General features: G+C 42.7%; 2 protein-coding genes and 1 non-coding gene across 3 annotated transcripts in view; 1 reads left to right on the top strand and 2 right to left on the bottom strand.

Annotated features, from left to right (window-relative positions):
• Positions 1–12489, bottom strand: part of EIF3A (eukaryotic translation initiation factor 3 subunit A) — a 29197-nt gene extending 16708 nt beyond the window's left edge. Inside the window, exons 1-11 of the mRNA XM_063163116.1 lie at positions 12367–12489; positions 8624–8814; positions 8285–8421; positions 6293–6456; positions 5066–5265; positions 4341–4549; positions 3691–3862; positions 2640–2744; positions 1785–1883; positions 988–1104; positions 425–610 (exon numbers count right to left, since the gene is read on the bottom strand). Coding sequence (XP_063019186.1) covers positions 425–610; positions 988–1104; positions 1785–1883; positions 2640–2744; positions 3691–3862; positions 4341–4549; positions 5066–5265; positions 6293–6456; positions 8285–8421; positions 8624–8814; positions 12367–12415 — 1629 coding nt within the window. The 5' untranslated portion in view covers positions 12416–12489. The remainder of the gene's footprint in view (positions 1–424; positions 611–987; positions 1105–1784; positions 1884–2639; positions 2745–3690; positions 3863–4340; positions 4550–5065; positions 5266–6292; positions 6457–8284; positions 8422–8623; positions 8815–12366) is intronic.
• Positions 1299–1431, bottom strand: LOC134422293 (small nucleolar RNA SNORA19). Its single transcript, XR_010028768.1, has one exon. It is a non-coding gene; the product is annotated as a small nucleolar RNA SNORA19 (small nucleolar RNA).
• A 1969-nt stretch (positions 12490–14458) lies between the features above and the next one.
• On the top strand, positions 14459–22485 carry DENND10 (DENN domain containing 10). The gene is made up of 9 exons (XM_063163114.1): positions 14459–14530; positions 15007–15203; positions 16268–16347; positions 17833–17981; positions 18168–18279; positions 18658–18758; positions 19841–19948; positions 20506–20600; positions 21249–22485. The coding sequence occupies exons 1-9, from the start codon at positions 14485–14487 to the stop codon at positions 21423–21425; spliced, it is 1065 nt and encodes a 354-aa protein (XP_063019184.1). The 5' UTR covers positions 14459–14484; the 3' UTR covers positions 21426–22485.
• The last annotated feature ends 4516 nt before the right edge of the window (positions 22486–27001 follow it).

Below are 27001 nucleotides of genomic sequence, written 5' to 3'. Positions count from 1 at the left end.
CAGTTCTTGAGCTGTGAGATGTTTGGTTCTATAAAGCTGCATTCCAGGTTTTTCACAACAACAGTTTCTCCAGGAAGAATAAATGAAGCAGGCTCTTGGATTTCCAAAAATGTATGCAAAACTTTAAACAAATCCTAGTTCTGCAGGCTCACATATTATCAGTTATTATTTGTTATATTCTAAACCAGGTATTTGCAAGACTGGAAATTTTAAACTCAGGCCTCTTGTGTACATTTTGTCATATTTTGGTTATGACCAGAAACAACTAGCTGAGTGCTTTTAAGAATGACTTCTTTAAAAGCACAAAAAACTGATTAGCACTAAGCTGAAAAAAAGGAAAGTAAAATGTATGTCTAATCTGAGAAAACACATTCATTAAAATATAAGCTTTGTCAACACTCTCCTAAGACTTTAAACGACTTACCATTAAGTGAGGAGGCTTAATGACTGCAAGAGCCTTAGCCAGAGCTGAGGACATGGCAGTCAGCTGGTTTCTGATCTGCTCAGAAGGCATGCTCTGCAGCTGAGGGCCCAGGGGAGCATCCTCTCTAGTACAGTAATTCAAATCTGAACCAAAACTCAGTGTCCGGGTTGTGTGATCAAGGCGAACCTTCGCAAAAATAGAAAAACAGGAAGAGAAAGGATTGTTTTTTATTGAACAATTTCTTTGTTGTTCTGCTTATGATCTCCACGAGTCAACAGAAGCTCTAAGCAGAAATAACTTTAAAAAAATGTTGCTATACCACTCAAATTAGTAGGAGAAAAATAGCAATGTCAATGAAGGTTTATTTCTATGGTTTAGAAAAAAAAAACCCAAACAACAGAACCAAAATCATTGGAAGAGGCTGAACTTTCAATGATTCAATGAAGTTAGCACTGAAAGCCAAATCACTCTTGTCTCTTCCTCCACATTGTCAAGCAGTTCCTTTCTATCACATGCAATACACATGACCCCAGACACGACACAAAGTCTTTCACAGCCCTCACCTGCAGGTCACAATGCCTGGCTGCATCCACGATGCAGCGCTCCAGCTGGAAGGCATCCACAAAGGGAACCAGGGTGCACAGCCGAGCAAACTCAATGCTTTGATAAATCTGGGCCACCTGAATGTGAACAGAAACATCAGTATTTTTCCTCAATAAAAAGAAATCAGAAGTAAAAGTTGTTGTACAGGCCTTAAAGTTAACTCGCTAAATTGTCAACAAATGAATGTATACACATGAATGTAGTTGCAAATACTGTTTGAGGATTCTATTTCTGTACTGTATTCAGATTAAACACCATTCCTGAATGGCTGCTTTGTATGAAGGAGACTGGCAGCAGTAACTACATCCAGCTATGCTGCTAATTAGCCTTCAACTATTTCTTTAGCACACCAGAAATAACACTGCTCATCACTGGTAAAGAAAGCAGGTCAATGAAATGTGCATTTTATAAAAAAAAACCTTAAGATACAAATGCAATTTAAAAAAAAAGAAACTAAAAACCAAAGTGAAAGACTTCCCTCCCTGACATTACTCCAAAGAGAAGTAATGAAGAAAATCTAGAGAGGATTACTACACCACTGTACCCCACTATCAAGTATAGCTATTATAGCTGTATTTAAATTATGCATGAACTGAAGATATGGGTTATATATCATAAAAATGTGTTTGAAAGTCAAACAGTCTTCTATTTGAAAGAAAGAAAAATTATTTCGGCATTAAAGTTTCCAACCTAATCTTCCTCCAAAGCAAATTCTAACTTATGTATACTTAGGAACATACACTATCTTTACTCATACCTGCTGCAGAAGGCGAAGGATGGTGTTGTTTTGCAGGTGAGGAATGTACAGCTGCAGCTCAGGCTCCTTCTCAGCTTGGTCCTTCACCCAGTTCAGAACCTATCAAAAGCCTGAAAAGTTACTCTATCTGCATTGACCTGTACAAACTTCACCATTAAAGTTACATTTCTGGTTTACACTCTTAAAACAAGAGCACTTCTGTCCAGATACTGTTTTACTGAAGTGCATCCTTTGATCAGAACACTTACAGTTACAAAGGAGAGCTGACAGTTTTTGTATGAAGGCGACTGACAGTACTGGCAACATTTACCACACTGCTAATTTACCTTCAAGTTCTTTTTAGCACCTCAAATATCTTTGTTCCCACTATCAAAGAAAAAGAACATGATGTGCTTCATCAGCTGCAGAATTTACACTAATCTAATCAACAGCTCTCACATATTCTACCTCCCAACACTCTACCTTTTAATAGTAAAACCAGTCATTGGTTCATCTTTCCACTTAGCATACAACCCACTTGCCAGCATGAGCCCACATGTGCACAGTATTCTTATTTTGCACCTTTAAACAAAATTAACTCAGTATCATCTCCACCAACAAAACCTTCTGACACATTCCCAAAACTCTGCACTTTTATGGAGCCCTCTGAATAGCACCCAAAAGACCTGAGTGAATTTTCATTCGATTTCAGTGACCTGTGCACATGTCATGGTGATGGAACTTCACCAAATAAGGCTACTACTGAAAAATCGGGCAACAGAAAAAGCTGGTTGATATTTACCACAAATCAATATTGAAATAACAGACTATTAGTCAAGATCAATTACTACACACACAGAGCTACAAAAACCTTACCTTGCTGACACGGGCACTCAACTTGAGGGGGTGAAAGTCTACTTCAAGCCAATTGTAAAGTTCTTTCACTTCTGGGACAACATATTGCACTACATTGAACCTGACCTACAGTCAACAAAAAAATTCCAAAGATCTCAATATAAATACAGTATTAACCAATAGTTAATGCTTTAAGAATTTCATATTCAACAAGTTAAACAGGAAACAGATGTGGTTTTTAATACAGGAAACTAGGTATTTTTCATTACATTCTTAACTGCAGTGACAGTAATTCTACACTACATCAATTAAATGGAGTTAAAAATGGAAAAGTGGACAAAAAACAAACAATCTAAACAAACTAGAGTACCATCCTCAGCCATTTCTAAGACACAAGCCTACTACACAAACATAGGCCCACATCCAAACTAAAACCACACATCCCTGGTCATTATTAAATTTCTGAAGCCTTAAATTGTGGGTTTGAGGCAGACTGAAGAGGTACTGCAAGAAGAATTAATTCAAATTGTAAAATGAGCTTTGAACCTAAATTTTAGATATGAGTGTGAATGACTGCAAGAAATTCAAACATTCTCTGAAAATACCCATTACTTAATGTCCAATTTGTTCATGAACATTAGGGGAGGTCTGAGGATAGATAAATCTAACATCCCTTCAAATTAAACACATGGAAGTTTTCATAATCACTTAGATCCATATGGTCCAACATTTGACATCTGGCCTGTGCTTATCCAAAACACATTTAAAACAGAAAAATAAGCACTTGGTTCAGTTAATTACACACTTCAGAGTTGGAAAAAAACCCCAAAGTTCTAGATTCTAACATGTCTCAGACCCCCCAGTGTTTCAAATCAGTATTTGTAGTTTGGGTGACATAAAACACTGTAAGTGTTCATTATCACTGCCATTTCCAAACACTCCTTGCGAGTCTGCAATTAAGTTCCAATTACCCACACAGCTGTTTTAGCTATTAAGTTTCCATCCCACAGCTAAGCAGAGGAGGAGCAGGACTCAGCATTGAGGAGCTGCTGAGCTGACCCCCAGCACCCACCATGTCATTGATGAGGCTGGCCCGGGTAGGGGGCGCCTGCAGCCCCAGCAGCGTGGCCAGGCGCCGCTGCTTCTCCACGATGATCCCGTCCATGTCCAGGAGACGAGCAATATCAGTTCTCTCTGGGGTTATGGGAATGGACAGAGTGGCCAAAAGGACTCGAGTGGACATCCTGGTGACAAAGCAGAAGTGCAAAAAGAATGCTTACTAATTCCTGTTCATGGATGTAGCAGTTCAAGAGAGGAATGGGGAGCATCCATGATGCAAAACTGTGTAAAACCACCAGAAATAACAGAGCACACACCAACTATAGCATGAGAAGAAACAGTGAAATCTTGTGAGGAAAATACCATCACCCAAAAGAGAAAAAGAAAACAAACTACCAGATATTTATTGACTTGCATATCTCCTCAGTAAAGAGAAGGAAGCTTAACTAAGGTGATGCTAATGTTCACAATACTTACACTGCAGCTTTGTAAAATATCCTCCTTGCTCTAGATTTCTTTTGAGGCAATTAGTACTGGCCAATTTAGGCAGAGCTGCTCATAGCCATACATGTCATCTGCTTCTTTTGGGGTACAATTTAGTTTATTTTTGAACCTAGGGGGTTAAAAGCAGATTCTAAGATCACAGCAAGCATCTTTCCCCACCTCTGCATCTCCTCTTGTGTGAGATTCTTTCGCATTTCCCTCGATAAGTGATAAAGGCGGTGAAGGGTGGATGCGTGAAAAAGAGCATTTCCTGATTTCCAGAAGACAGTTGAGACTTTGTGGTAGTAATTTGCCATCAGCTGTGGCTTGGGTGGCTTCTTCGACAATGCAAACAGTCCATGAATATCTTCAACTGCTTTGAAAGCTTCCTAGAAAACCCCAAAACAACCAAATACACCATTGTTAGGAAGTTTTTTGCAACATCCCAAAAACGGAAAAAATACAAATCTATTAAAGGTTATAAGACTATAAAATATTTAATACTACTGAAAGCTGTGATCTTCAATCACAACTTTTAAATCTGGAAGTTTTGTCAGCTACATGAAATTACATCCTTCTTAATAAATTATTTGGACATATTCACTTTAACTATCTGCTTAGAAGTTGGTATTTTTGAAAACTTGTTTCATTCCGATTTTCAAGCTACAAACCAAGGTGGGTGGGGAGCCAAACAAAAAATCTCTCAAAAGTTCTACCATCAAAGCTTGGTTTGAAATGCTGTGCAGGAACACCAGACTAAGCATTCAATATTCTAGATATTAAAACTTTATTCTTTAGCTCTTATCCTCTCTTCACCTTGCTGCATGTACCATGAGACAAGAACAGCTTGGAGAAAATCCTGGAAAGGCTGCAGACCAAGCGTGATGGGGAGCCCTGGTGCCTACCTGCCACAGCTCCATGCTGATAGCACTGTCCAGCTGCACCAGCCTGGTCTCCAGGTGCATGGACTGGCTGTCAGGGTTGTTGAGGTTGATGGCTGTGCTTTGGTTGTGGTGCCGCTGGATCTGCCCCAGGTGCATGCGCAGGTTATCGCAGAGCTTGCGGAACTCCGCTTTCCGCGTGTACTGCAGGCAGAACTTGAAAGCTGCAAAAAGGAATGATGGAAATGGAAAATGTTCACTAATGGTGACTTCACGGTACTTCTAAATGGGATTCAAGTATGTAAATCAGTACACTTAAAAAATCTTCATTTGCAGTCAAAAGACATCTCAAACATGATACAATCTGTCACACATAATGAGCAAGTGACAATGCAGCGCATTTTCATCTTGACCTTAAAAGATGAAGATGTTTCCACATAATTAAGATTAAAGAGCAAAGGGAATACTTTAAATCTCTTTAAAAATGTTCTAATTTACGTATGATTCCGGCTTTTAGTCTGAACTAAGAGCACACAAAATCCTGTGAATGGCATGAATTCAGGTTTTGGCTTTATAAAATGTGGGGCAAAAATTCTCAAGTCATCTAAAGATGGTAAAGTCAAACGAAGCTTTCAAATGACTGGATATTACACAGACTAAAACCCTGTCATTAATCCCATAGTTCTCAAACACCAGTCCTTGTTCTGGTTTCCAGAGATAAGCACAACACAAGTGCAGAAAAGAGGCCAAGAAGACAGTATGGACTGTAGAGGGGGATCAAGACCACCCAAAACCCTGGAAGCCCTCCAACCCATTTCCACAAAGGTCCAGAAGAACAGATGGAGCATGAGAACGGATCTGCATAACAAGTGAGAAACTCATCTATACAAAGGTCAAGCCCAGGTGTGTGTACACCCCAGGACACCCCCATCAGTTGGATCAACACTGAGGACCGGTGACTTCTCTCTTTTACCCTCCCATTCTTTCTCTCTAACCCTCTTCTTTAATTCAACCCTCTCTTGTTCCACCCTATCCCTTTACCCAGAACCCACTGTGGGGGTTATACTGGGACTACCACACCAATTTTCATGCCCAGCATGTCATTCACTACTAAACTCTGTAAGCTTTCGAGGACCCTCTGATTCTTGTTGTTCCTTCTGACCACATGCATCTACGACTCTTGATGTTCCCCTCCCCTTAAGGGGGACACACCACATCATTACAGTTCAAGTTTCCATCTTTTGCACCTACCTTGCTGTGCAATGTCATGGTACAGGCGTTCTACTCGAGAATTATTTCGGAGAAGATCCAAACACTGTCTATAGGACTCCCACAGAAATTTAACCCAGGGTGTCAAAAGCAGGCGGTCAGTACGATCCTGAGTGTCCTCTCCACTTACAGCACTCAAAAGAACACTTCAGTCAGGGCAGTGGGGTAAGGAAAGAGAAAAAAGAGAAGTGGGTTATTCCCTACAATTCTTTCTCATCAATTTTTCTTACCAGGTTCTAAGACGAGTCTGGACAAATCTGAACAGCTGATTGCTGCTGAATGGTCTATTGCTTATTTTCAAACTGGTCCCTCAGATGGCTCCCTTTTCCTTTAAAGGATGCAGGTAAATATTTCAAAGTTTTAAGTTTCAAACTTTTGCCACTGCCTATATGACTGACATGTCCAAGCTCCAGAGGTAAGACATCAGAAACTTGTATCCTTCAAAGGAAACTAAGTCCAGGATTTTCACCTTCCCTTTCCTAGGAGGGAGCTGTGTCCTGTACCTCTGTCAGAGGCAAGTATCAGTGCCAATGCAAACACTTTAGTACTTGCTGACACTTCCCTTTTAGTCACCAGCACTGCTGCCAGAGTTCACTTCATGTTGACATGTGACACAAATGCTGTGGTATCATCTGCACACATCAGAAACCAGAATACTCACACTAGCATTTCAAATCCTTTACAAATTCTGACATGAAAAAGATGATTAAATACACCAGAAGTAAGACACAATAATCTTGCATTTAGAACTTCATTCCCTCCTCACAGGAATATAAGACAGGGGAAAGCATTCCAAAGACACTGAGACCAATTCAGTGCTATGTCCCACATGATCCCTTTCTGCTAAACAATCCACTCAACATATTAAACTCACAAAAAACCATCTTCCCTAAGCCTTCATTTTGAAAATTCTTTTTGAATTGTTTTTAATATAAAGTCTTAACTCTTGTATCTTTTCTACCACACCATTTGCAGTTTTAATTTGCATCCTTGGGTACTACATACACTATTAAACACGACACATCACCAGTGCTTTCTCTAAAAGATCAAGAGGTGAATCCAGCAAAACAGCATGAGAAGTCTAGAAAACAGGACCTAAAAAACACTAAGGAAACTGTGCTTGTTTAGAGGAGAAGTGTGATTGAAAAGATCCATTCTCTAGTCCTCTGTTACAGAAAGGAGAACAAGGAAAAGAGAGGTCAGTCAATCTTCACTGTTTAACTATTAGTGGATTCCTCTGTAACAATTTCAGGCACTGAAATAACATGAATGGCACTGCCCCCTGTTGAAGACACGTCTGCCACCTCCTCTTTTTTGCAACCAACTTCTACTAGAGAGTTTTGCTCTTAACATGTAAAAACACAGCAGGTTTTTATGAGTATTACTTGACTACTACAACTCTATTCCTACACAAGACAAATATTCAGTAATTTCTTCCATTTTTTTATTATTTCTATCACCATTCTATGTTCTCATTACCTATCCTATTAATTCTCTCTTGACTGTACATATCATGTTATTCTATTATCTCATCACTTAACCAAGCAAATATAAAGTAACATTTCCTTTTGTTTGTATGTGCACAATGTGGTCAGAAGAAATGAAGGCTATCACACATAAGAATTACATTGGTCTGATATAATTAACAGCATTTCTACATCAACTAGTAATGATCAGTTTACCATAATAAACTCTCCAAAACCACTAGAGATGCAGATCTGAGCAGACACTGGAAAGTGGTGACCCAACTCCCAGAACCACTCCCACTGCACCTAGATTTTCTACTCCTTACTGCTTGCTTTCTTTACTCAGGATTTCTTCCAACATAAAATTTCTGCTTTTATCCCTACCTTTATAACCTCTAGAACACCACTAGTATTCCATTTCAAGTCTACCACATTTATATCTCAGCACTGTGAATGAAATTAGGGATACTTTCTGTGAATTGCTACATTTTAAAGACAGGCTGCTCACCTTTCTGGAGTCTGAATGTTATCCAAGTCTTCTATGTCCAGCACCATCTGCTGGGATTCTTCCTTAGCTGCTTCTGTTTTTTCTTCAGCTAATTTTAAATAGGCTCGAACAACATCCTCCAAGGATTTGATGTTAACCTACATCAAAGGCAAAAAAATGGTAAGATGTTTCCACCCACAATAGGCAACGTATCTTTTAAAATGTAACTGCTACAAACCCAGGAACATCTAAAAGGCAGGTTAATCCTAATTCAGGACAAATCAGTTACTTTTAGATTATATCAGCTGACAGATACCACGCTTGCTATAAATACATACCATAAAAATTCAAAAGCCATACCTGCTGGCAAATATTCTTGTACTGGTACAATCCCTCTTTTGCCAGGTGGCTCTTGCGCAGATCCACGCAGAGCTCCAGGTACTTCAGCATAATCGGCTCGTGGATTTTCTGCCATGTTCGGTGTTTCTTACTTTTCATAACATCATAGAGAACATCGAGGGCAGGCTGCTTTTTGCCAACCTCAAGAAATTCTGAAAGTAAAATCCCAGTTAACAAAAACTTGCACACCAGAAGATGCATTTTTTTTATGCTTAACACAGGAAACACTCAGTATTTTATAAACTCTACCCAGGTGCATTGATGGTTTGATTTAGTTGGCCAGACCAAAAACATTGGCAACTCAGTGCCAGTCATTCAATGACATAACTGGCAAACAAATGTTGACCAGGAAATTTACATGGGAATTTCAGGATAGCAGAGCTGTCTCTCCATCCATCCAGGCATGACTGAGCACTTCATACACATGAATGTGTATGAATGCACACCTCCAGTTTTAACCATCCTGGTTTCATCAAGGACAAGGAATACCCACCAGGAGGCTTGTGGGTACAGCACCCACCATGGGCATTTAACAAGGTACCAAACATACCACAAATGTGACTGAATGTACTGCTCTCAGGTGAGGGAGGGAGGGAGGAAGGAAGAAACTTCTTCAGCAAAGTTGTTCATTTGTTGTTTTTAACTCCTGAGTGGTTCAGCACTTCAGTTTACAGAAGTTACATCAAAAGCTGCTGCAGTTCAGTTGAAAGGTCAGACACTTTTTAGATCAGCCTTGCTGCTGAAACCAGTGCCCCATTTACTCATCCCTAAGCAGCTGCTGTTATTAACAGGAGCTCTCAGCATCACAGCAACTCCCACCTCTGACATCCCACACATTCTGCCTTGCACAAAACACAGCAAAGCACCCACTGGAAACAGTGAGGCAGAGACCCACACCCACACAGACCTTGCTCTGAATGTACTCTGCACTGCAGAACAGGAGAAATGAACACACAGAATAGGAAGCAAACAGGTTTAAAAGATAAGGAAGGTCAAGCACAGCCAGTGGGAAATATGCCTGTTCTTAAAGGCTGAGGGTGGAGTCAGTACTGCCATGAAGTACCTTGGAAAGCACTCATTCCTAAAGAAATAATGGCAGAAATTATTAAAGTAGGGGCCTGCTCCAGGGGCTCAGACGTCAGACAGCTTCCAAGTTTTGGAACCTCAAATTTGAAGTTAAACATGGCAAAAGATTTAGACTGAAAGCAGCAGAGTGGTTTTAATTTAAGGACCACAACAGCTCATATTCATGGATCAGTTTATGTAAATACTGAGCTGGCAGAAGATGAGCAAACTCCTGTCTAGAGAAAGCACCTGATACAACTGCAGATAATCAAAGTTACGGTGCGGCAGTGCCCAGCAGTACTTTAGTCACCAGGGGAATTTTAATAAAGCTACCCTCCATCCCATAATTTACACTGCTATTCTATCTCAGAGCTGCTTTTGAGACAATTACTGTTGAGCTTTACACTTTATTTATGAAAATAAACTTGAAAGGCAAGTTTGATCCTGCAACAATGCCAGGGCACTCCAAGCACAGTGCTCAGTGGTTGATAACCAACTGGACAAAGCACAAAATTAATTTATGTTGTTTTGAAACTTTTAATTAACTCTGGCCAAGCAGGTTCTTACAAGTAAGCCAAATAATTAAGAGGCTAATTTAAGAGACACTTCAGTAAAAGCACAAAATGAACCTGAAGAATCAAATACAGCACACAATGCCAAGCTTTGCAGTAGGAACTGTAAGTTATGGAAACTCAGATCTGTAACATATAAACTGTAAAGCTGAGTCCATAAGTAGCTGTAAGAGTTACCTTCTTTTTGTACTTTTATACTTCTTAAAATGCTAACAGGTATCCAGAGTAGCAACTGAAGCTGAGTGGTCAAGAACCAGCTGATACACATCAACTCACTGCTGCTAACCCTAAATCCTGAATTAAGCTCAGTTTTCAATCTGAGAAAACATGTCACCACAAGAGGTGACAAAGATGTCAAGTGCTTTACAGTATCTCTAACAGTGAGCAGGCTGTTATATGCAACAATAAAACACTCCTTAAAGTTGCATTGCATGCCTGAGTACAAAGCAATGCCAAATAACAACAATAGCTGAGGGTTTGCCTTGACCTACATTAATCAATTATAAAAACACTTTTCTTACATGTCTGTATATACTTAAAATTCTTCCTGCTCTTTGCATTTCCAAACATCACCTCTGTATGTTGAAGTCGCTGAGAACGTGAAGTGCTTCTAATGCTCACTTGAGCCTTATAAAACACACACTGAAACTCTGGAAACTGCACTGAATGTCCCCATTAAAAATGCCAGTTTAACATTAAACTGCTTCCTGCAACACACAATCTGCCTTAGGTGCGACTTTCCACCCTTTAATATGCTTGGCTGTGGTTAGCTTGAGCCCCTGCAGTTTGTAAGATGTGACACTGCTTGTCATGTTTTCCATTCAGCCCACTGAAATTCAGGATTGCCAGCATCTGTCTGGAGAACACCCCCTGCAGTTCCACTCCTTCACTTCAACACAACTTAGCTGACTTGCAGCACTATAAGAAATGTGAACTTATATTCCAGGAAAGCATCAATAATAATAATAATGAGCAGCTTAAAGTCAATATTCCAGAAATGTGACTTGCACACCAAATGCCACTTCCTCTACCCAAGCATTTGCAAATATAAATAAAATTTATATATTATGGTACGTGCATCTTTTCCAGTGAAAGGACTGATACAACACATCTTCATCCTTGAACGCTGACCGAAGCTGATTTTGTCTTTGATCTTTTTATCTTTGTGGGAAAGATTTTTACAATGAATTTTTGATTAAAAATCTTGAGGATGTGCAGTACTTCCACATTTTCTTGTTACACTAAGTACGTTAATAATGCAGAGTCCCCAGACCACACAGCCTCTCCTGCTGTCATTTAAAGGCCCAGAAATCATCCCTAAGTTGTGGATGTCTTTAAGTGTCATCTTTCGATTAGCCCTGTGACAATGATCAGTCTAAATGGTCTCGCTAAGGGCTTAAAATAGGATACTATAAAAAACAGAAGCGTCAAAGCCATATGTTTGGCCCGAAATGAGCCAGCTGATAAATATAACCAGTCCAGCAAGCAACGGCTACAGCGCTGAATTGTCTCCCTAGGTCGGTCTTCCAGAAGCAAACCAGCGGTACCAGCCTGTGCGGCAGCGAGGGAGTTTTACCATTTGCGTTCTCGCCGGAGTCACGCGAAGGACGGGACACAGCACACGGTGCCCACAGGGGCCTGGAATGAGCCCGCGTGTGCGCTCAGCCCGGCAGGGCAGCGCGCTCCGGCCCGCTCACGGCCAGGCCGGCAGGCTGAGGCCGTGCCAGCCCCGGCTCCCCCTGCGCCCGGAGGCGGCCGTGGGGCCCAGGGGAGCGGAGGCGGGGCCGGGCCCGCTCCCCGCGCCCGCCGGGCCTGCCTCCCCTCCGCCATGCGGCGCGGCCGCGCCGGCCCTGCCCGGCCCTTTCACCGCGCCGCCGCCGCACCGCCCGCTCCCTCCCGGGCAGGCGCTCCCGGGCGGCCTCCGCTCAAGCGCCGGGGGATTCCGGGTGGGCTCTCCCGGGCGGGCCCGGCCGCGGGGCCCCGAGGCGGGCGCGGCCGGGAGCCGGGGAGCGGAGCGGGAGGCGACCCGGCGCTGTGTGTGTGTGTGGGGGCGCGGCCCGCACTGACCGTTCGCCCGCTTCAGGGCGTTCTCGGGCCGCTGGAAGTACACCGGCATGATGGCGGCGGCGGCGGCTCCTCACGGGGCGGCGGCGGCTCCGAGCTCCAGCCAGGCGGCACGCGCGGCCGGAAAGGGAGGGAACGCCAGGGGAAGGGGAGGGAAAGGGGCCCGCGCGCGCCGCCACGGCCGCGGCGGCGGAAGCGGAAACCCCGCCCGGCGCGCGCGCGGGCCGGCACCAGGACCGGCACCGGAGCCACGGGGCGCTGGGATCGGGACCGGGAGGGGATCGTGGGGAAATCGCGGAGAAAGCGGGAGGGGGTTTGGGACCAGGACCCTGAAGGGATCGTGAGATGGGGTCATGGGGAGATCGGGCCCGTGAGGGGAGCGCGGGGCGAACTCCACAAAGCCCTTTGTCCGAACGAGCCTTAAATCAGGGGGTTTAGCGGAGGGGCGGTCGGGTGGCGCTGGGTTCTGTGTGAGTGGTTCGCCTCTCTCGCACACTCTGTTATTAGCACTGTTGTTACTGTTCGTTTTCCTATCCTTTATCTGCTAGTAAATTGTTCTTAGTCCAACCCGCGATCTTTCCCTTTTTGTTCTCCATCCTATCACAAGGGGAGGTGAGGGGGACGCGACCGAGTGGTGCATAGTCTGGGGTGTTTCAATGGGAACACTAAATTGGGGAATTTTGTTCCTAAGCCATGACAGACGCGTGTTTTAGTACAGTCTGCATTAAATAGTCATCACTAAGGTATTTATAGCGCTGAACAAGTGCGTTTCTTGTGTTCATAAAATTAATTTAAGTCTGTCGGGTGAGTATCTGAGGTCAGGATGGCAGCTGTGCCCATGTCACCGGAGCCAGTGGCTGTCCTTGCAGCCTTCTCATGGGGGCTGCTGTGCTCTCATGGGGACTGCAGGTGTCCTGCCTGGTATTTATGGCTGGGTTTGCTATCGGGCAGCCCACTCCATGTTTTTGGATCTATAAAAGCCCTCACAACAATTTTGTATCATCTGTCTTGTCTCTTCCTACTAATGTGTGTACTTGATGACTTCATGAAAATCATATGGCAAGCCGCCCTTTAGTGTGTTCTCTAGCCAGGCTGGGACAGGCCTGGCCTCTCCCACAACTTCACACATTTTTTATCAGCTTCTGATGCTCCTCTAGTTATCTCAGTTATTTCAGAAGTTTCTTCTCCTAATCAGTATAATGGTATTTCTGGAATCATTTAGGTTGGAAAAGACCCTTAAGGTAATGGACTCCAATGTTCAGGTGCCACTGCTCATCCAAACTTGCACATAAGATTACATTCTTGCAAATGAGATTTACATTCTCAATAAACTTGCTGGTGTGTGGAGTTACTCAGGAATAGTTGTTCTGCTTCCATGACTGTTCCTAACACCACCCAGTCCCCACCTGGGCAGGAGCCAGCCTTTATCCATGCTGTGTGGAAACACAGGGATGTCTGTTTTGGGTTACTCAGGGGACAGATCCTGGCCGTGATTTCAGGAGGTAGTTGCCAGCAAAGCCACCTTCCTTTTGTGTAACATTTCATATGAACTGTGACACAGAGGGATGTGGAGATGATGAGGGCACTGGAGCTCTTCCCTTTTGGGGAAAGGCTGAGGGAGCTGGGGCTGTTCAGCCTGGAGAAGAGACAGGGATCTCATCCATGTCTGTCACTATCTGAAGGGACGTGTCAGATGGACCAGGTGGTGCCCAGCAATAGGACGAGGGGCAGCAGGCAGGAACACACGGAATTCCGCCTGTATTGTGCAGTGATCATACACTGGGACACTGCCTCCGGAAGGTTTAGTTTCTCTCCCTGGAGGCGTCCAGAAGCCGTCTGGACACGCCCGAGTGCCAGGCTCTGGAGACCTCCTTCAGCACGGCGATGGCACCGGCTGAGCTCCATGGTCCCTTCCAGCCTGAACTTCCCAGGGATTCTGTGACACAGACAATAAAAAACACCCATTTTTCCCAGACCCGTTTTTTCCCCCCGGTTCGGGCCGGAGAACGGGCGGCCGTTCTGAGGAGGAAGCAGCAGGGAGCGCTCAGTAAATGGCGGGGGGGCGGAGCGGGGCCGTGAGGGTGGAGCGGGGCCGGGCGGGCGGAAGGCGGAGGAGCGAAGATGGCAGAGCCGGAGGCGCAGCTGCTGCGGGCCGTGGGGCTGATCGGTGAGGGCCGGGGGAACCGGGCAGGGGCGCTACCGGGGCCCGCCGCGCTGAGGCCGCGGGCCTGGGCGGTGCCGTGCCGGGGGTGCCGGCTCTGCCTGTTGCGGGGCTCAGCCGTGCACAACTCGGCCGAAGTGTCTGAAATTCTTCCGAGGTTGGTGTTGCGAAATCAGAAATAGGGAAAATCATCAATGAGCTGGTCCGGGTGCTTGTTCCTCAATGCCGTGCTCATATTGAACGTGCATTCAAACTTGGTGCTTCTTGGACCTCGTGAAGCAGGTCAAGAATAACATTTAAAAAAATAAAACCCGTGTCAGAATTCCTGCCTTAAGGCTTGAACCGTAGTGGCAGAACTGGATGTCTAGGGTCAGGGTGAGGTGAAATTTTAATCTCATTCCAGGAAACAAACCTGATTAACCCATCAATTTACTTCCTTGCTGCTGTTTGGCATTCTCACAGTGAACATCTTTCCACCATAGAAAAAGACACCAACGGAGATGTTTTGTGGGTTTGGTGTTATCCGTCCGTAACAGCGGAACTGAGGACTCTGCTGCTGCGAAAGTGCTGCCTTACAGATGAAAACAAGCTGCTCCACACGTTTGTGTTCGGCCAGTATAAAAGGTCTTGGTTCTACATCACAACGGTAGAAGTTCAAGATTCTCCAGCCTTGAAGAAGGTATGGCTTGGTGGAGTTTTTCAGCAGAATGCAGGGAGGGCTTCTGCAGAGTTCTCTGTAGATTAAGCAGTGTTTTCTCATGGAGAGAAATAAGAAGGGATTCAAGGTGTTGTGTGCTCACAGATGCAGCTCTGTCCAGGTGTCCAGCTAGTCTGTTTCATTTGTCACCAGGACCTGGCATCACAGAATGATTGAGGTATTCATTACCCAATTCTTTGTGTTAACATACAAATGCTATTTCATGCTGCTGTTTCTAGGTAATTTGCATTTTAAGTTCAGCATTTTATTTCTTTCTATGGAGTTTGTTTCATAGTGTCCAGAGTCTTGTTCTTATAGAACCTGCTGCCGTTTTTCCCCAAAGGATTGAGTTTTGTAGGTACTTTCTTTGCCACTGCATTTATTACTGGAAGACAGCAAATATAGTTGTATGTTCTATCTTTTCCCTGTTATAGAAATCATTAAACTGTTGGTTGAGTCTGATCAATTTTCATGTTTCATGCTGTCTTGTTAAGTAGAAAGATGACATGGTAATTTTGTATGCCCCCAGCAGAATGTTGCTTGTCTTTCCTCACTCCAAGTTTATATATCCTATGAAGTAAAATAAAATTAAACGTCACAGTGCTGTCTTCAGTAGGTGCAGTGGGAGATGCTATTTCAGGAGGACATGTGAGCCTGGTCATTGTCTACAACCTTTCAGTCTGGTACTGTCCCAGCCACAATCATTTGATTGAGGACGTTAGAGCAGTTCTGTTTGTGGGCCTACTGTCTGTGTTTTTTCCAGTCTCTTTCTAAATATGTTGATGGCAACAAATTCTGGAAGTTTCCTCCCTGCTATGGGGAAGGAAAATGCCTTTCTGTTTTTTAATAGCCTCATGAGGTTAGAGGAAAGCAACTCTTGTGTGTAGGTTAAGCAGAAGATAGTCTGTACTAGAGCTGAGTCACATCAGAAGTTCTCTGTCCAGGCCATTCCTGCAGTTAGGAGCTTGGACAGTGAAGTGACCAAGGCTGTTCCTGTGGGGTCATTACCTGAGCTCTGTGTGTTTCTGTGCCTGTGTCATGTGCAGGTGACCCACTTCTCCATTGTCCTGACAGCCAAAGACTTCAACCCAGAGAAATATGCAGCCTTCACCAGGATCCTCTGCAGGTCTGTACAAAAGCTGGCCTGAGGTTCTGCATGCTTAGATCTTGCCAAAGCAAAAGGTTCAGTTCATTGGGTTGCATTTGTTCAAACAAATTGCAGGAAACTCAGCCCTACAAAGGAAATCAGATTATAAAAATCCTTGATTTGATCTGTCATATACAGAAGGTGTTGGGTGAATGTCAGATGTTTACTGGGTTTTAATCTGTATCTTCTCCATACACACACCACCACCACCCTCACACTCATTTTCTCTGAGAGTATATTTTAAAAGGTGTAAATGTTTGGGAAGATGTCAGTGCTGGACTTAAAGATCTCCCTGTGTATGGTGAATGACTTGGATCCCTCCACAACATCTTTGTAAGTGCTGCTTGCAGCTCCTGTCAGCCAAGCACAGCACCCAGGGATGGTTTTGCTTTTCCTGTGGGGAAGTGAGAGCCCTGTTCCAACGAAAAAACTCTTCTCATTTCCTTCTGTTACTCACTTCCCTTCATGTCCCCGTTCTCATTCTCTGTCTGCTTCTTATTTTACTTTTCCTTCAGTTTCCAAATTAGTTCAGTCCCAGTTCTTGATACCAAGAGTATTCCCTGGGATTTTGCAGCTCATTGGATGCAATTGTGAGGTTACTGTGCTCTTGGGAATTACTATATATAATGCAGACTTGGAAATGCTTTCAGACTTACCAATTCTGCAAGGTACTGAAAAACTGTTCTTATTTGGCGATACATGAAAAATTTAGATTCACTGTGGATCACATTTCTGCTGACTTACCAGCTAATACTTCCTTTCAAATCTAGAATGGATTCTTCTAAGCATGATAATAATTGAGTTTCAAGTGTGATGTTGCTTTGTGCTATGGAAAATGTGTAGTTGACAGCTTCAGTGCTGTTCCTGAAATATCTTGCCCTGTAAAAGAGGTTACAGTGTCTCTGTGCTTCCTGGAAGACCGCTGACAGTGCATGGCTCTCTTAGGGTGTGCTTCCTCTGTGTCATTTTGGGGTTTTATTGAGTATCAAGGACATGTTTATATTTTTCTTTCATTATTTGGTAAAGAGTACAGAAGAATGGCAAAAGATACTTGGATAAAAAATTAAAAGCTACCTAGTCATAGTCTGCATGTTACTGGAGTTACTGTGGTAGTTACTTTTCCATTAAGCAGACACCTTCCAAGTCTACAAAGAATCCTTTGTCTGGACACCTACCTGCACCTTTGGGGTGTGTTTCTATCTTAGTCCATGCTGGTTCATTCATAAAATAGAAAGCTGAAATAAAAATACAGGGTTATTTTAAATTCTAAACGACAGACGTGTTTGTGTGCATGTTGGAAGACTTCTAGTTTAGTATTTAAAACCTCAGCCAGGTGTCCAGAATAAAAATTATTGCCAGCAATATTACTATTTGTGATACTGATTTTTAACATATATATATATTTATATATATATAGGTGCAGTGATTGCAGTTAAAATAGCAGACTCTCTCCTTTTCCCACAGAATCTACCTGAAGCATGGAAGCCCAGTTAAGATGATGGAGAGTTACATTGCAGTCCTCACAAAGGGCATCTGCCAAAGTGAAGAAAATGGATCCTTCCTCAGCAAGGACTTTGATGCTCGCAAGGCTTACCTTGCTGGCTCCATCAAAGGTTCATCTCTGCCACAGTCTCTGCTCTGATTTCTTTCTCACAGCCTAAAATACAATCTTGTTTTCATGCATGCTTCAAGTAAACTGTGCTGACACTGTTACCTGTGCTGTTGCTATTAAAGTTTTTCAAAAACATGATAATATCAGCATAAATATCTTCTATAAAATAATTCCCTCTCTTTTCTAGATATAGTGTCTCAGTTTGGAATGGAAACAGTTATTTTATATACTGCACTGATGTTAAAGAAGAGAATTGTAGTCTACCATCCCAGAATAGAAGCTATCCAGGAATTTACCAGGTACTTTATCAATTCCTTCATTCCAACCCACCCACCCCCAGAAGTCCAACAAATTTTGAACCTTCATTGAGGTTCATTTTTTCCCCTGTATTTCAAGGGAAACAAATCCATCTTAAACTTGTTTATAGGAATTCTGCTAAATCCCTCTTAAGGTTTAACTGCATGTTGCTCTACTCAGAGAAATTGAATGGCAGAATGAGTGATAAACTCTGCTTGTACTGATAGGTGAAATTTCTACAATTCATAAATAAATATACACACCCTTAATGGGACCTAGTGATAATTGTTTTTTTTCATGGCATGCAGTTTTTAGTGTGAAGCTTTGTTTAGTGTAAGTAAAAATGTACTGTGTCTCAAGCTGCACCCTGATCTCCCCAGGACTTTGCCTGCTTTAGTGTGGCATCGACAAGACTGGTCAATTCTTCATTCATATGTGCATCTAAATGAGGATGAACTGGAAGCCTTAAAAGCCTGCACAGGTAGAGATGATTTCTTAATCAAAAATACCAGGAAAATTCTGTTTCAGCTTGTTGCTGCAAAGTTTTGCACTAGGGAACTTTGGAGGGAAAAAAAGGTTATTTTGCTGTTAATGGTATTGATCAAAGTTAAACAATTTTCTTTGGAAAAGGCAAATCAGCTAAACAAGTATGTGGGAAGATAATTAGTTAATCTGGTGGCTTTGGGTGGATCCACATCAGTCTATCTCTAATCACAGATGCAAAGCAGCCTTGAGACTTCTTTGATGCTTTGATTGGAGGGATTAAAAGTCTTCCTGGTGTACAGAACCAGCTCACTTAGATAAGCAACATTTCTCCCAGCTTCTACACATTACTAGTAATGGAATGTTTGTTTTTTCTTTTAATTCCTAACCCTGAAGTCCCAGACTTCTGTTTTGATGTCAGTGAAGTCTGAGGCTCCTCATCCCAGGTAAACTTTACCTGTAGGAGTTGGTCTGTGTGACACAGTGCTGTGTGTGCACAGTGCTTCATGCATAATCCAGGAACAGGCCCAAGCTTTATGCAGAGGTTCCTGTGACACATCATGTGGCCATGAAGAGGCTTCTTTATACAGAATATGAGCAAGGAGACTACTCATCTTCAGCATTTCTACAGCTCACTAAGCACCTTCCATGGAAAAAAAACTGCTCCAGGTTTGCTCATCTGACATGCTATAAATAAGCAAATCTGCTGGGTTTATTCCTCTGTTCCAGTCTAATACTGACTTTGTGACAGGAAGCTCCAGAGTGGAGATTTTGAGAATATAATGAGTTACAAATGAGTAATTTTAATAGGAAGAGAGTTTAAAATGTCATTTTGGTAACTTGGTGATATTGCTGTAGTGTTAGCAGTTAATCCATGCTCAAGGCAGTTTTAGAAGTTCATTTTTAAGCTCCTTGGAAATGAAGCATCTGCTGAGCACTTGTGGAATGACTGATAATATCAAGAGAGCAGCCTCTTGGGTCCAGTGGGTTTTGTGTCAGATACTCTTAGAAGAGACTTTAGGACTGTGATTTTTGATTTTATTTCTGAAGATCCTAATCTTGCTCAATTCTGTGCTCTAGGTTACATTGCTGGATTTACAGACTCTGAAGTGAGCAGTAGATCAGACCTCTATGATGTCTATGTGAATTTGGCAGACAGTGAGATTACAGTTTCACCTGTAGTAAAAGGTTGGTTGCTCTTTATATTTTGGATTTAGAGGCAGCTTATTCCAGAGTTGACAGTTCTTGCTCAACCTTGCTGTAGATCAAACAATCTTGATCCTTCTTCCATCCAGGTTTTGAAAAGTCAATTTGTAAGTTTCTGTCTTCATTTTATTGCCACCCTGGAAGACTGGTTAAAGTTGGAATTTTTATGAAGATGTGCTTTGTTTTCCAAAAAATGCATAATTGAGATTTCATAACATCCATGTTAGACATGGAAGAGACTTTCAGCTGAATGGAGATATATTACATGAGTTTTTAGAAAAACATGGCACTAAATACTTGAAGTCTGGGGATTATTTGAAAGAAAACCTTTTATGTTGCTTATCATCTTGCTGCTCCTTATCACTGCTTTGGGCCACTTCAGAGGTACTGGCTGTTGATACAAAGTTATTGCCTTTATCAACAGATTTCAAATAGCAGTCATGAAAAGATTCCTCAGTTTGGTGTATTACTCATATACATTTCTAGGTATCACAAAAAAGGTGATTTTATGTGTGGTGTTTTGGTTTTTTCTTACACAGAGGCAATGACAATGGGAAAACTTCACAAAGAAATTGGACAACTAATTGTTCAGTCTGCAGAAGATCCAGATAAATCAGACAGCCAAGTCATTAAGGTTAATATTTTATTTTTAAATCTAATTAACTTCTATTGCTGAATCTTGGCAGAAGGAGGGATTAGGAGGAAGAGTGGCACTGAGAATCAGTCAGTTTCTTCTACCTTCTGCCTTTATACAAATGAGCATTTTTATTTATCATGCAGGCTTTTAAGGATAACTTAGTCTATATTATCTCTTGGGTAACTACATTGCTGAAGAAAGTTCAGAAATTCTATTGATTGTAAGACTGGTTTCCCAGTTTTATTCCACAAGGCATGGATTTTGCTCAGTGCTGTGTCAATAGTATTGGCAGTACCTTGAAAAGGTCCTGCTAAATGTGGCTTCTTAGCTATAAAAGCTGATTTTTATGATGATGGCATTTTATCACTCCCTCCCCCATGTAATATTAGACACTTCACAACTGAGTGACTCAGTCACAGAGCTCAGTAAGGTCAGGAGAGGAGTGGTTGTGCTTCCTTTATCCAATATGGCACAAGAGCAGGCTGAAGAACTGTTACAAGTGGGGTCTTTATTTAAATGAGCTATTTATTTACCATTGCTTCCTTTTTTTGTTCTGTATTGATTGTTTTTTTATTGTAAGTGTATGTGAAAACCTTTTAATACCTAATACTATATTCAAGGTTGCTTGTTTTTCTGTTCCTTAAGGACATTTCTCTGAAGACAAAAGAAATCTTGGCCACTTTAGCCTCACTTACTGAAGTTTCTGATGGCAATGAAAAACCAACCCTTAATGCTGAGGCCCTGAAACAAAAGCGATTTCCACCAGCCACAGAAAATTTCCTTTTTCATTTAGCAGCTGCTGAACAAATGCTCAAAATCTGATTTTGATGCACTGCAGTGTTATGGACCAATTCTGAAAAAGCTGTCTCTGCCATCCAGATAGGTATACCTGGTATTTGATATGAAAACTAAAGGTATGAGTCAATGTCCTAGTTACTGATGTAATGCAGAATATTGGAGCTTGACTGGGAACATGTGGAGACATATTTGGGAACATTCCTGGTGTCATTATCTCCCCCAACTCTCACTGTGTACCTATGGCTTCTGAATTTCACCCCACAGAGCGAGTGGATGTACAAGTAGCACAGGCCAGTGTGTCCAGGCTGTGTGTCCATCAGTGTAGTGGCTGTTTGTCCTGCACACTGCAGAGGCTGGACAGCTCTGACTTGTCTGCCTGGGGTCTGGAACACGGCTGCAGCACAGCTGGGATGTGCTGATCACTGCACAGGACACCTGAACATGCTCTGAGTGCTCCTTCTGGGCTTCCAGGGATGCCAGCCTGGTGTCAGATGCTGCTCCTGCTCTGGACTGCCTGGTACCTGGAAATCCCAAATAAATGGACAAGTTCTCTCTTTCTACTTGAAAGTGTCTAGGTGTGAATAAAGGATGTCTGGGAAAATCTGATGGGCAGCCTTAGTATGAAAAGGAAGGGATGTTTTGAAGCTCAGGTGTGAGTTGAGCACCTCTTTGGGACTCTTGCCTTAGAGGTTTTCCCCCTTTCACTCCATCCCATGCCTCTGGTGGAGGGATAAGATCCAGGATTACTGTGCTTGGAGTGGGTGGGGGTCATGGACAAGTGCTGCCTTACAGCTGGAGGCAGTGGAGAAGCTCTTGGGGCTCTCAGCTGAAAAGGGACCTGGCCATTCATTCCTGATCCATGTGAGGGAAAATCAGATGAGTCAAAGCCTTATGCACCAGGAATGCTCAAATGGCCCAGGTGCCACAGGAGGAGCAGCAGCTTCTTGGATGACTGGAGCTGGAACACAGGTACTGGCTGATGGTGCTCTGTGTAAATGAAATCTAGATGGAAACTTCTCAAGTCATACAGAAAACTGGGAAAGAGTTTAGAGAAAATTAAAATTTGCCTACTTGTTTGGTTGCACAGCCATAATTCAAGAATTTTTTTTTTTTTTTTTTTTTTTTTGTTATTGGTTTTTTGTTTGGATTTTTTTTTTTTTTACTGAGCAGCCTGAAACTAACTGCTTTACAATCTTCTGAAAGAATTTAGAGTCTGTAAGGAAATGCTCTGAGCCAAACAATCTGTATTTGTTCAGAAATGTCCACAACAAATCAGTCAATTCTGCAGTAGCACTTTGTTACAAGAAAAAAGAACCTTTTTCCTGGCCTTTGTACAGAGAGGCTGTAGCATGTGGTTTTACATAGATATTTTATACTTCTGATTCAAACTTTAGTAACCACTATTTATATTGTTAAATAATTGGAAGTTTGCTATTCTGAAACTGGTAGAGCTCATCAATAACTATGTGAGAAAGAATTGTTCTTCTGCTATCTATGATACCTTAAGGAAATCTATTTTAGAATGTGATTAAGGAATGTGGCATCTGTGTATACAAAGAGTGATTATTACAGTCAGGAAATGAAAGTGTTTCAGAACAGTCCCCTGTTTTCAGGGGTGTAAAATTCTGCTTTAAACACTTAGTCTGAAGTTTAAATTCTGAACACAGTAGCATGTAATTTTAACTTCTGAGAAAAATACTGCAACTGCCTTTGTTTACCTGTAAGTGCTCTACAGCTTTTTCCCCCATTTGCCCATTCATGGTTTTTGTAAATGGTTCTTTAATATTGCTGTTTTGGGGCCTATGAAACAGTCACATTAGAAGAACTGCAAAACTATGCTGAAAATTCTATTCAGGACCTACTTTAAAGTCCACTGAAATGGAATTCTTTCACCAAGGAAAATCTGAACCTGCTTCAGCCAGCTGTCTTAACACCATAGTGTAACTGAGAAGAAATTCCCTTTTTTTCTTATTAACAAACTGCCTTAAGGCATATCTAGAGACAACCACACAAAGCAGAGGAGCTCAGGTGCAAACTAAACCTTGAATGCCTATTTTGATTTCTGTTCTGGAAATGTTTCAGTTGAAAATCTCAGTGTTGGATGAGACCTTCTGCTGTTTGTGCAACACAGATGAAATTCGATTTTGCACTTAAGGAACTGGACTCATAGCATGCTTATGCCTATTAAAAAATTCCTGAAGAGTCTGCCCTTTCATTTATGTAAATTTGTTTTTGAATAGTTGTGACCATGGAGCCACACACCTTAGCTCTTAATTTTGCAATACTGGGATTGAGCTGTGGTTTGGGCTTTAGGTTGGAAATGTCCTAACACTTCTGTCCTTGCTGATTTTATCATCAGCACTGTACAACATTTATTGGCCTCTCTCAGCTTCAGTGAGTTCAAAGGATTATCTTAATGTTCTTGCATTTTCTTATTGACTTTTGACACTGTTTCTTTTCAAAAATGTTTAAAATAAAATAGAAAAATGTGCAAGGTCAGGACAGGAAAATATTTCTACTCATTTCTCACTTCCCTTTCCCCAGGATGCAGACAAGCAGGCTGTGGTGCAGTTGCTCTTTTGCAGTCAGATGCCATCCTTTCTTCCTCCTAGAGGCAAAGGCCATTTCAAATGGAATTTTTATTCATACCTTTTCATCTTATTACCTTTCTGTTCTTGGAGAAATACAAAATGGTGAATGGTTCCTGCACCATAACATCCCCACTACATTTGCAGAAATGGGAAGGTAAAGAGTGAGCAGGGCAGAGGCCTGGAAAGGGGAGCAGGGTAAACACTCAGTCCCTGCAGTTGAGATTTTGCTGAGTAAATTGGGTTACTCTTTACTGCTTTCATCCCTGGGGTTTTAGTTCCTGCTAGGAGCTGCCCTGCCCTGTTTCCCTGCAGGCAAATGTGTGAAGAGGGAATGTTCAATGGGGAGCAGTGTAATGCTGTTCAACCTGGAAAAACTCGACATGGGACATGTTACAGAATCCATCTTAAACATCCTGACTGCTCCTGAAATGGCTGCAGAGGGTTTGTTCACTGTGTGGTGTGAGATGTCAGTTGAAGCAGCTCCATTTCTTGATTCAATAAAGCTCAGTGCAGGGAGTTCCCAGCTGCCTCACAGTGCCTTACACCCTTCCCTGGGCAGCTGGCTGCAGTCTGAGTCAGAGCCTCTCTGGTCAGGTGAAATCATTCCTTGGAGCTGCTGAGGGATGTGGGATAGGAGGAGACTCCAAGGCTGGGCAGCAGCTCCTTGCTGAGTGCCACTGTGTGACAGGGAAGGAGCTGCAGTGCAGGACTCCCTCCTGTGTTCATCCTTCCTTCCTTCCTTCCTCCACCCCCAGCATGTGGGGAAAAGGGAAAAGCAGCATGGCTGGGTTACAGGCCTGGGGGTGAAGCAGGGACACAGCTCCAGCTGAGAAAAGCTTTGATCTCAGTATTTCTTAACATGGGAGTGGCTGATTTTTTTTTTTTTTTAAGCAACATTAAAGGGGCCTGAAAGCCTCACTGGATTTTCCTACATTTCAAGATGACAAGCTGAGTGGGTGAGGCACAGCATCTTGTGCTGTACTAAGACTTCTGTTTTCCTTGAAGCTGAAAGCTTCCATCTGTTATTCACCACAGCTTAAACTGGTTCCACCACTAATGCACTGTCACTTAACACCAGGGCCAGCTAAGGCAGGACTCAGACCTGCCTTGGGCTGGTGTGTTGTTAATTTATTCCACATTACAAAGGGGAAGGTTTCCTCTTCCCAGGTCCCTCAAACACACTGCTTTGCTGCTTGTCCCAGTCTTGTTCCCTGACTTGTATCTCTGGATTACCAGGTGTCTGCTCCTGGCAGTTCTCACCTCAGGGACTGGTTCAGGGCTGAGGATGCCAGGGCCTTTTTGGCAATGTCATTTCCCTGCCCTGATTTGGGAAGCAGCTGAGTCAGCCAGGCAATTTAAATGGCAGTGCTTGCCCTCCTCTTCTGGAAAATTCTGGTTAGGGCAATAGGAACATTTATGAGAATGGGGGAAAGGGGTATTTAATAACCCAGAGGGGGCTGGGTTTAATATGGCAAATTTCAGCTCAGGTATTCAGTAAGGAGCTGGTGGAGTTTGAGAAGGGGCAGCTGTAATAACAGACTCTATTACCAGACCTATTCCAGAAGCCTTACTCATGGAGTTGTAATGACATCAATTTGCTTAAAACATCCAAGTGTGCTGCCAGTGAATTTATAGCTTGTCTAGTTACCATGACAATCCCAAGTTCACCAATATATTCTCTTCTATTTGTTGGCTTTGCTCTACTCTTAGGTTTTGGGGTTTTTTGCTTGTTCCCACTGTGGTTCATGTAATTAGCATTTACTTTAGCCATTCTTAAATGATGTTTAAAAAAGGAGTGGGGAGAGGTGCAGGTCTTCACTGTAGTGCCAGTTACTGTTTACTGAGAGTGGAATCAGACCCCTCCTGCATTTGCCTTTGGTATGTGACAGAAATAGGAATAGAGAAACATGGTTTAGATAATTTAACTGCAGGGTGTTATCTGTACCTCTGCTATTAAAGCTTTGGGAGGAGACAAACACTTCACCCAGAGAGGCAGGCTGAGGCTCAAGCCTGTTCCACCTGACCTTGTGCTAGAATCATGGAATGGTTTGGGTTGGAAGTGACCCTAAAGATCGTCTATTTCTACCTCCTGCCATGAGCAGGTGACATTTGGCTCAGCAGGCCCTTTGGTCTGACACAACACAATTATCTTCTTGACCCTGATGAGGTTTTACCATGTACTGAAGGACATCACCCCCAGAGGCTGAGTGAGCCTGCAGAGTTCAGTAGCTGTAAACAATCCTTTACCTTTAAAAATTCACCACAGTTCTCCAGTGGAGCAGTGCAAACTCTGCCAGTTACAGACAGTATCCATATGGTTTTTTTAGAGCATGTTCCCCTCCAGTTCCAGGTCCTTAGGATGTGCTGCTGCTCCTCTCTCTTCTTCCCTTGTCTGACCTTCTTTCCCAGCAAGTTGTCAGAGGAAGGCTCAGAAAAGGCAGAACTCAAACAAGAAATTAAACTCAACCCCCAACTTCCTGCTTTTGTTCAGTGCCAAAAGCTCTTCAGGAATCTCTTCTTGCAGAAGCCCAGGCCTGCTAGTTTTCCTTGCTTTGCTCTATGCTGCTCTCTTCCTGTAGGATGGATTGGATTGGGCAGCCATTGTTTTCCTCACACTGAAAAGAAATCAAATCCTGCAGCAACAGCAGAGCAGTGACCTGTGTATTGTGCCCTAAGTTAAATTATGGCACACTTGGAGGCTGCACTTGTGCTAATCACCTTCACATAAATAATTTTGTATTATTTAGTGTATTTCCATCCTTGTCACACAGCCTTAGCAGCACATGACATAACTATAGGCAGGGGTTGTAGCAGAGGTGGCTCCAAAATCACTGAAGATGTTGTCACAATCACAGAGTCTCCTGTAAGCTCTTTCTGCAGCTCTTCACAGACAGCTGAGGATAATTTCACTGGATCAGCAAAATGTATCACCTTGCTGATCCACATATACAAAAATGATGGCACATATCAAAAGAACTTTCTTTCTTTGGATAAACACAGCCAACCTGC

Source organism: Melospiza melodia, chromosome 9, assembly GCF_035770615.1.
Source record: "Melospiza melodia melodia isolate bMelMel2 chromosome 9, bMelMel2.pri, whole genome shotgun sequence".
NCBI classification, from domain to species: domain Eukaryota; kingdom Metazoa; phylum Chordata; class Aves; order Passeriformes; family Passerellidae; genus Melospiza; species Melospiza melodia.
Note: the sequence above shows the minus strand (reverse complement) of the source record. Positions and strands in the feature narration are given on the sequence as shown.